The sequence below is a fragment of the Quercus robur genome, chromosome 1, assembly GCF_932294415.1.
Source record: "Quercus robur chromosome 1, dhQueRobu3.1, whole genome shotgun sequence".
Taxonomy (NCBI): Eukaryota; Viridiplantae; Streptophyta; class Magnoliopsida; order Fagales; family Fagaceae; genus Quercus; species Quercus robur.
In genome coordinates this window covers 37,148,686-37,158,761 of record NC_065534.1, presented here as the reverse complement: position 1 = coordinate 37,158,761, position 10,076 = coordinate 37,148,686, and the positions used below count along the sequence as shown (strand labels likewise).

The 10,076-nt window shown below is 36.8% G+C and overlaps 2 protein-coding genes across 3 annotated transcripts; one reads left to right on the top strand and one right to left on the bottom strand.

Annotated features, from left to right (window-relative positions):
* Positions 1 to 268: 268 nt before the first annotated feature.
* LOC126688776 (E3 ubiquitin-protein ligase AIRP2) lies at positions 269 to 6,933 on the top strand. Of its 2 annotated transcripts, none has more exons than XM_050383604.1 (5): positions 269 to 487; positions 4,164 to 4,314; positions 4,520 to 4,586; positions 4,734 to 4,968; positions 6,586 to 6,933. In XM_050383604.1, the coding sequence occupies exons 1-5, from the start codon at positions 420 to 422 to the stop codon at positions 6,794 to 6,796; spliced, it is 732 nt and encodes a 243-aa protein (XP_050239561.1). In that variant the 5' UTR covers positions 269 to 419; the 3' UTR covers positions 6,797 to 6,933. The 2 variants fall into 2 exon arrangements, with proteins under 2 accessions (XP_050239561.1, XP_050239568.1); XM_050383611.1 differs by having other exon boundaries at positions 6,553 to 6,662.
* An 891-nt stretch (positions 6,934 to 7,824) lies between these two features.
* Positions 7,825 to 9,466, bottom strand: LOC126688769 (ammonium transporter 1 member 3-like). Its single transcript, XM_050383591.1, has one exon. It carries the CDS (start codon positions 9,340 to 9,342, stop codon positions 7,960 to 7,962), a length of 1,383 nt encoding a protein of 460 aa, XP_050239548.1. The 5' UTR covers positions 9,343 to 9,466; the 3' UTR covers positions 7,825 to 7,959.
* Positions 9,467 to 10,076: the final 610 nt, after the last annotated feature.

Sequence of the window (10,076 nt, the reverse complement as noted above, 5' to 3'; positions counted from 1 at the left end):
TAATGTATTTTGATAACTATTATTAGCCACACCCAAAAATAAATACTCATTTAACTGAAAGTTACTCGTATTCCTAAATTAAGCTTGTCAAATTGTCAAACAAAAACACCACTCAATAACCGGTTCCAAAATTTAATAGTTAATTTAAGACGAGTGATCCTATCAAAAATAATAATAATATAAAAAAAAAAAAGACACTTGAGGGTAAATTTGTAATTTAAAGATAATCCCCCTCCCAGTAGTGATATATAAATGAGTGAGTAGTAAAGAGAAATGTAGTGTCCTGGTTTTGTTTTTACGAGAAGGGATTCATCGAAAACTACGAGTGTTTGTGTATCTTTCTCTGATTTTAAGGTGGTTACGTTTCTTTTTTTCTGTTTGTTGGATGGGAATTTTTTTCCTGGAAAATATAATCGGCCATGGGAAAGTCTTCGTTCAAGGATTCTCTGAAAGCGCTTGAAGCTGATATTCAGCACGCCAATACTCTGTAACTCTCTCTCTCTCTCTCTTTCTGATATGAATTTTCAGATTCTTCACATCAAAAATTGAACTGTTACGTTTGACGTTTAAATTTATAGCGCTTTTTAGTCCTCTGAATTGAGCTCCCTTTGTATAAGATTTCTCAGTTTGTTTTTCTTGAATAGTGTTTGATTTCCATTCAGAAGTTTGTGTTAAAAATATATATGTATATTATTATTAGCTCTGTTTATGTGATAGCATTCTTGAGCATGAAATGCCTAGGCTTTTTATTTATTTATTTATAAATTATAAATTTTGTTTTAAATTTTTAATTTTCTAGAATATTTAATTCCTTTAAAATGAATTGAATGTATTTAAGTATTATCCATGCTTGTGAGTTAGACGTGGCACCGGATAAGGAATTTGATCTGTTTATTTAATTCCTCTAAAATAAATTTATTCACAATGATGAATGAACCCATTGTTTTGAATGATCAATTTGTGGGCCCTCCTTGAAACTTAAATATTTTGCCTTTTGACACGCTCAACCAGAGTAGACCCATTTATATATTGTACTAAATGATAATATATCTTTTTAGCTTTTATAATCTATGAAATGAGAAAAAGACAAGGCTGCTCAAGTAGCATTCTTTTGATGGACCACTGCGTTTTTGCCTTTAGGTAACTAAAGAGTACAGTTGACAAGCTGACTACCTGAGTAGAAAGTAAAGAATTATTGTGAATGGATTTTACACGTGTATGATGACTGGTGAATTGGGTTGGATAATCTTCTTTAACAATGCAATGTGGCTATTGAATTGTGGTTCTTTTATTAGTCTTTGATCTTAAACTTTATTTGAAGTAGAAGATATATATTTGCCACATGGAAAGGGAGATTTTGCCATCATGAGAAGAATGAGATTTTTGGGGACTTTCCCTTTTTGCATTTTATGGACATTTGGAGAGAGAGAGAGAGAGAGAGGAATATTCTTACGTTAAATAATACAGAGCAGACTAGGAAGTAGGAACTCATTGATAAGTTTTTTATTACCCTCTTTATATGAAATTTACAGTGTCATTCTTTTTTGGATTCCGTTTCTTTAGGAATTTTCAAATGTAACTTCATGTGAGGATATATTGTAATCATCCTATGTATGTTTGACATGGAATTTATGAAGAACCTGAAAATTTATTGACTTGAGTGTAATCGTTTCAGACCATGATGGCACATATTTCCATTCTTTAAATAAAATAAAAAAAGGGAACATTAAACTAGTTGGGTTATGCACATAAATCCTGGCAAATTCATTGACATTACTACATTCCTATAGATGATGCTAGTCTTTGGACACAGAGTATCATTGCTCTTCATATCATGTACCTTCTGCAGAACTGAATAGCAAAGGGTTCTGTTTTGACTGCAAACCCAACTCCTTTAGTCAAAGTTTTGTAATCATGAATTTTGAAATGGCAGAATTATATTGAAAGATTAGTTGATTGAGCTAAGATGACAATATATATATATAATAACCTTGTAAAATCTGGTGTTTGCATTTGTGCGTTGTCTTTTCTGTTGTTCTTATCCCATAAATCCTGGGTTATGTCTCCTGTTTCCTAACAGCTTTTTTGTTTATCATTGATATAAATCATCTAATGTTTAAGCTGAAGCATAAAGTGGGAATATTCCATATTGTGATTGGAGAAGACTGAAGAGTGGCTACAATGTTAATTTTAATCCAAACCCCCTAAGAGCAACCACATCAGCTCGTGCAAATTTGTTGTCTATTTTACAAGAAAAAACCTACTTTTTCTATTTTACACATTCACTTTTACAAACCACCCACATCAGTTTATCTATTCTACACATTTATTTAATAAAATATTCATTCTTTTTACATTTTTTATTATTTCCTTCCCTCTCCTCTCTGGCACAAACTCACCACCTCGTCTTCTCCGTCCACACCCACCCCAGCCCGACACAACAACGACACAATCAACAAAATCCGGCCACTGATTCACCGATCTTCCACGACAACAAAATCCGGCCACTGATTCACCGATCTTCCACAACAACAATCACAACAACGACACAACAACAATCACAACAACAATGATTCACCGATCTTCCACAACAACAATCACAACAACGACACAATCACAGTCACAACAACTCTGACCCAATCGGCGTTCTCAACTCACTCGCAGCCCAAACCCACTCAATCCCAAACCCATTAATCACCCACCCAACCCGAAACCCAGTCAAGCCAAATCATCACTCAATCGGCGGCAAGATCATCAAAACCCACCAATGAACCAGAAAACCCAAGCCGATCAAGATCAAAACCCACCAACCCACACCCACAATCAACCAAAAAACCAGAAAAAAAAAAACCAGCAACCAACGGATCGGAGCGAGATCGAGGCCTCCAGCCGAAGCAAGATCGACGCCTCGCAACACCGCCACCTCCTCGCAACGGCCGCCGACCTCAAGCTCAACTAAAAATGGATCAAAACCCACGAGATTCTAGGCGACAGACCCATCGGAGAACTCCGTTCGTGTTGTAGGAGACGGACTCGTCCGGCGACTCGGCTTGCTCGACCTCGTTCTCATCGGCGATGATGGCGATCGGCGGAAGCAAGAGGAAGAAAAATTGATGAGATGAGAGAAAGAGAGAGCTGTGCTGCGCCTGAGAGAGTGAGAGTGAGAGCAGAGACAAGAGAGAGAAAAAAAGAGCGAAAATGAGGTTTACTGTAGAGATAATAATATTTTAAGTTATAACCGGGCTACAATGCCCGTGTAAATTTACACGGGTACTGTAGCTCGTTTAAAATTTTGCATGATTTTAGATGAGTTTAAATGATCTGATGCAGGCCTTTTTTTGGTTCAAAATGTGTAAAAATGATCAAAATGTGTATTTTACACATTTATAGAAGAGCTGGTGTGGATGCTCTAACAAAGTCAAATGAAGTTTTCTAAATGGTTCGCATGTATTTTGAGATTAACCATTACAATAAGGACTATTGTAATGCTAGCATCTACGATGCTCTAAATGACCTTGGATTCATACTTCCTGTTAGAATGTCAATAGAGTGTCAAGACAGTTTGAATGATTAGAGGCTAATTTCATGTATAATTTTAAAGGCTTGTTGTAGCAGCACTAGGATGGAGTAACATGCTGGAGGCATGAATGAAACAGATACTGCATTTTTCGAAACTGTGGTTAGAGCAGATAGATAAATGGCTTGCTAAAATAGTGATTTTCTGTAATTCTATTAAGAGTTGTTTACAGTAAATTCTACCACTGTCCTGCTTCTACCCATGTCTAGAACTTTAGCTTGGGTTCATAATGGTCCATTAGGTGTATGACTCTCCTAGGAATTTGTTGATTTTTTTTAATGTTAGTTGAATATTCAAGCAAATGATCTTCTTCCTCTTTCTCCTTCAAATCATATGCAATATTTCAACACTTTCCTTTTCTGTAATTGTTGGTATGGGATAAAGGACTCTCTAGAAATAAATTTTTTTAACATCTTAATTAGTTTGGAGAATGGCTTTGTTGATTGGGCTAAGTTGTGGAATAAAATGTCTACCAGTTATATTTTATGTGTGTGCGCTGATTCTTTATCACTTTGATTATATGATCATTTCTGTACATTTGTTAATCCTGTGCTTTGCTGCCTTCTTTCCTCTCTTGTTTTTTCAGGGCTTTAGATTTTCCAAGGGAGAATGATGGAGCACGTATTCAGATGAGACTGTCCTACAGTCCAGTGGCTCACCTTTTTCTTTTTCTTGTTCAATGGACTGATTGTCACCTTGCTTGTGTACTTGGTTTGCTTAGAATTCTTATTTATATGGTACGTGTCTCTCCTATTAATACTTTTCGATTCTGTTAGTTTCTGCTTTCAGATTTATATGAGATCTCTCTCTCTCTCTCTCTCTCTCTCTCTCTTGTCCTTGTAATTGTTTCTGTGGTTTAATTTGCATCCCATCCCCTTCAACAATGTAGTAATTTTATAATGACTTACTTATTGGGTGTGGCAATGTGATGGATTGGTGCAGACCTATGCAGATGGCAAGACGACCATGTCTGTTTATGAAAGGAAAGCAAGTATTAGAGAGTTTTATGGTGAGTGAGATTCAATGAAGGAGAAATAATTATTTTTTGTGGATCAATTTTTAACATTGCTGCAACTTATCTACAGAGAAAAGAAAAAATAATAATATTATGAGTTGGGATTTTTTGTTTTTTATTTATTTATTTATTTTTAAACAGCGGTGATATTTCCATCTTTCTTGCAACTTCAAAGAGGCGTCACAGATTTGGAGGACCGGAAGCAGAAAGAGACATGTAGTCTCAGATACAAAAAGAAGGATGAGTTGGAAAAAGGAAAACTCTCTGAAATTGACATAGAAAGAGAAGAGGAGTGTGGCATTTGCATGGAGGTGAATAGCAAGGTTGTTTTGCCTAATTGCAACCATTCTTTGTGTTGGAAGTGTTATCGGGATTGGTAAGCTTTCTGTTTTCCTTCTCTGAACACATCATGTATTACATCTAATGATTATGTATATAACCACCGCTTTTAGTGACCAAAACACACACACACAAAGTTAAAATATAATCATGTAGTGTCCCATTGAAAATTTAAGTTTTTGGCCTTCCTTTGGTCTCTTTCTTGAAAAATTTTATTAGAGAAACTCTGCTACAAAGGTCCAATTTTATTTCCATCCTTCAGGAGTCATTCACGACAGCCTGCAAGAACTGAAGTTGTGCTACATTGGATGAGGCATTAACCTGACCTGGTTCATTATTCGTGTCAAGACTGTTTAACTCATTTGACACAAACCCATGTAACCCATATAATTAAATGTCATTTTTTATCTAACATAATTTAAAAATTTTAATATGGAATTAAGTTATTAAAAGATTTTTAATAGTTGTCTTGGTAAATTCTTCATTGAAACTCTAAAGTCCTTAACCCTTTTACTAAAACCAAAAAAAAAAAAAAAAAAAAAAAAACACTCATTCAATTTTACTCTTTTTAGAGCATTCGCATTAATCCATGCAAAAATTACAGTCTATTTTTAGCATAAAAACCTACTTTTTCTATTTTACACAACCATTTTTTAAAACCATCCACACCAGTCTATCTATTCTATACTTTATTTTATTTAAATAATAATTTCTCATTCTTTTTTTTATTTTTAATTTCATCTACTCTCTTTTTATCTAGCCTCTAGCTCTCTCTCTCCAATGTCCTCCTCTCAAGTCTCTCTTCTCTAAGCTCTCTCTCTCTCTCGTCCCAAACCACAACCAGTCATCATCTCTCTCTTTCTCATTTCTTCCATCCACACAAAGTCACCTTCTCTCTTTCTCTTAAAAATTCACTCATCTCCCTCATATTCTCTCTCAACTCAATTTTAGCCTAACTTATGTGGGAGAATTTTGGGGCCAAAAGTCCAAAATTGGCCACTTTCTCTATTTTACATTTGATGTGAATGCTCTTATAATGTGTATTTTTAAATTTGGATGAAACTTTATTGTTATTATTACTTCAATTGATATTATCATGAAATAGAATTTGTATGAAACTTATTTGTTTATAACTATTATGATTTATGTGCCGCATATAAAACATAAAAATATGTTAATCATTTTGGGTAATTTTTTATTTAAATGAATTATAATGGGTTACATTCGTTTCAACCCAACATACTGTTTATTGAACGGGTCAAAATGGGTCATGTCTATATCAACCCAACATGATCTGTTTATTAAGCATGTTATGTGGGTTGTGTTGTGTCAACCTGCTTGTTAAACAGGTCATGTTAGGTTTGAGGGGTTTTGATACAATTATTAAATGAGTTATGTTTGGGTTGATTCATGTAGTGACAGACCAATAAAACAAATTGTCTCCCCTACTTGTCAATTATATATGAGGAAATTGGAGAATTCATATGGGTTAACAATCCATATGATGAATTTGAATTTAATTAGGCTCGTAATTGTTTCTGCCTTTACTAACATATCCATATGATGAATTTGAATTTGACTAGGCTCATAACTTGTTTCTGCCTTTACTAACATATAGCAGGATCTGATTTCATATTCTTGCTGTTTGCCATAGGCATGGGCGGTCTCAGTCATGTCCCTTCTGTCGAGATAGCCTTAAAAGAGTAAACTCCGGTGACCTTTGGATCTACACAGATAAGTCTGATGTTGTTGATTTATCTTCAATTTTGAAGGAGAATCGTAGGAGGCTGTTCATGTACATAAATAAATTGCCCCTTATTGTTCCAGATCATGTGTTAGTTCCCTATAATCCTCATGTTAGGTGAGAGCATAGATTTTGGAAACTGTGTATATAATAAACCTGGCTGTACATGTTCTTTTGACAAACATACTGATTTTTCCCCCATTAGGCCATAGTTTTATTGGCTTCAAGCAGGTGATATTGATTCCTAAATTTCTCTTAGTTTTTTTTTTTTTTCTAAACTCTCTTAAATTAGTTTTAATTGGGTCTGCTCTTTCACCCATTTGTTTCATTGCAAGATCCTTAGCCTCACAAGAAAGCATAGGCAGCAAGATATGAAGCAATGTTCTGGTTTGCTTTACAGGGTTGGTCAGTTGAGGTGCCGGGATTTACCATAATTGGTCAATAGTAGATATGACATAGAACCCTTACGAACCAGCTGAAATCCAACAAAACAAACTTGGGTTATTAGTTCAAAAATCCAAGCTTCCACCAGTGAACCTTAGGTTGTTTAGCTCTAATAGCCATCCCATAGTTGTAACTGCCCGGGGGTTCCAAAGCCCCCTACAGTTCCAACAAATGACACTTATTGCTGTCAGCAGGAGTGCAGGACTGCTGAGCAGCCATGGCTGCTATCATTGTTCTGGGGTCTCCAATAAATTAAGCTATATCATGGATATGCTTGCAAGCTTGTCTCTTGCTCACCCGGTTCAGTTGTATAGCAATTGGGCCATCAAGAAGCTTCCTTTTACCAGTTAGTGGCCCATCATGTTGGTCCAAAGTCGTGAAGTTCACCCTAGGCTACTTTTTTCCATTTGTGTTTGGGGCCTGATTTTGGTAGGCCGATGTTCTCAGCCCCTTCCGCCTGTTGACTGTACTCTTTATCTTTATCACACTTCACTAGGCCCTTCTATGCAAGAGATGGTTTGTGATATTTCAGCGATCTATTTGGTGTACAATTGCACAGACTTTCTCAACTGTAAAATATAGAATCAATCCATAGCATGGATCAACAAAAGTGTGAAAAAAAAGAGTGGGAAAATGAGAGACGGTCAGCACTATTAATTTAACACTTAACAATTGTTCAGTAAGCTTTTGAAGTTTACAGGAGAGTTCTTTGAAGAGCAAATTTAAATTCGATGAAACAATTCATGAAGCTCATGACATATCACAAACCTATGAGAATCGAATAAAGATATGTGTAACATACTAACATGCAAATGAAAAATGCCATTTGGTTGGGAATCATCAATTTTGTACACGTATGTAATCTGTATAGAAGCGAGGTTGGTCTTCTTCTTGGTGAGCATAGGCATAGCCTCCATGTCTAGATATGTCAAGGCCTGCAATTTCCTCTTCAGGAGAGATTCTCAAAATCCCAAGCTTGTGTAGGCCATAAAATAGAGGTCCCATTGTCAAACTTACCCAGCCCACAATCACCAAAACCTCTATCGCTTGGGCTCCAATCAAACCCCAGCCTCCACCCATAAAAAGACCAAAGGGCCTCACCACGCCTGACTCGCCTGAATCATATGCTTGAATCACAAATTCTTCTTTAGCGAACAACCCTGTAAATATCAAACCCCAAGCACCACAACCACCATGCAACTGGGTTGCCTCCAACGGGTCATCAAATTTCAGTTTTAGGGCCAAGATATTGAGCCCAATCAAGACCCATGCAGCGACAAACCCGCACACGATGGCAGCCCATGGCTCAACAACCGAGCAACCCGATGTGATTGCAACAAACCCACCTAGCAGCCCATTGCAAACATCCAATGCATCCCAATGGCCCACTAGTAATCGTCGGCCGAAAAGGGTTACAAGTCCGGCAGTTGACCCGGCTAATGTGGTAGTAACTGCAGTCCGGCCCACTGCAGTCCAATTACCTTGGCTGGTGTTGGGATAGGCCACAAGAATCTTATCAAATGAGCCTGGATTGAACCCAAACCATCCAAACCACAACAAAAATGTACCTAGTACCACAAGGGTTGCATTGTGGCCTCTCATTTGTATAGGCTTCCCGAACGCATCAAACCGGCCCACTCTTGGGCCTTCTATGAAAGAGCCCCAAAGCCCAGCAATTCCACCAACCAAATGCACCACCCCACTCCCAGCAAAGTCAATTGCACCTGAACCAAACAACAAGTCACTGGAACTAGGACTGAGCCAACCACTAGATGACCAAACCCAATGAGCCACAATTGGGTACACAAATCCAGTGAGAAAAAATGAGAAAATTAGGTAAGAAGTGAACTGGGTTCTCTCTGCTATTGAGCCACTGGTTATACCAGCAACAGCTATAGCGAAAGCCCATTGGTAAAGAAAGAAGCTGTAGTCATATGAGGTATTGGGGATATTAAACAAAGCAAAGAAGTTTGTACCAATGAAAGGGTTGGAATTGGAGCCATCACCAAAGGCAAAAGCAAAGCCAAAGAGGTAATAAGAGATGCTACCAACAACAGCATCAACAACATTGGTAAGCATTATGTTCAAGGCATTCTTGGCTCGGACTGAGCCAGCACAGAGCATGGCAAAGCCAAGCTGCATTACAAAGACAAGGTAAGCTGAAAAGAGGAGGTAAACGGTGTTGATGGAATCTGTGACACTTTGTTCCCATGAGACCTCCATGGTTCTTCGGAAGGAGAGAAAGTGTGTGTGTGTGTGAGATAGATGGTTGGTGGTGAATGAAAAGGGAAGATATAGAATTAGATAGTTGTATGAATGAAAGTGGTGGTTTGAATGGTAGCTGTATTGATCGTGGGGTCACTTGTTTATGCATGCGTTGGTGACTAGTTGTGCATTCTACTTCAACGACTTGTGGTGAAAGGATAGGATTTGGGTGCAAACTGCTAAGAGTTTGATACTCTTGGACATAATTAATTACATAACAAAATAGTATTATAGTACTCTAGTGCCTTGAGCTTTCAACTGTTTAGTGACATGCGAAGAAAGAAACACAAAGAAATCAGTGATCCTAGATACACTTTCACAACTTGTTAAGGTGACCCATTATTTGAGTGTTTATTATGAATACCACTTTTATTTAATTTTTAGAAAAATGAATAGAACTTTTATAGTTTTATTATGCACTAAATCAATAATCATAATAAAGTATGTTAGCGAAAATTTGTGAAAATTTTTATATCACGAGATTTATTGATAATGATAAGGCTTGGAATGTGTAAGGTAGAGGAGGGATGAGATCTGCCAGATATTCTTTTATATAAATATTATATTTTCGAAGAAATTCAAGGCTTTATTGTAAAGCAAGCACACCAATATGGAGAGAAGTGTTCCAGGAGACTAGGACAAGTTGCATGTGAATTTAGCGTCCTATTTCTATGACAACACAATTTGCAAAA

Coding starts and splice junctions, on each gene's coding strand:
- LOC126688769 (XM_050383591.1), bottom strand. CDS start 9,342: ATGGAGGTCTCATGGGAACAAAGTGTCACAGATTCCATCAACACCGTT.
- LOC126688776 (XM_050383604.1), top strand. CDS start 420: ATGGGAAAGTCTTCGTTCAAGGATTCTCTGAAAGCGCTTGAAGCTGAT. Junction 4,315..4,519: donor TTAGAATTCTTATTTATATG/GTACGTGTCTCT, acceptor GGATTGGTGCAG/ACCTATGCAGATGGCAAGAC. Junction 4,587..4,733: donor AAGTATTAGAGAGTTTTATG/GTGAGTGAGATT, acceptor ATTTTTAAACAG/CGGTGATATTTCCATCTTTC.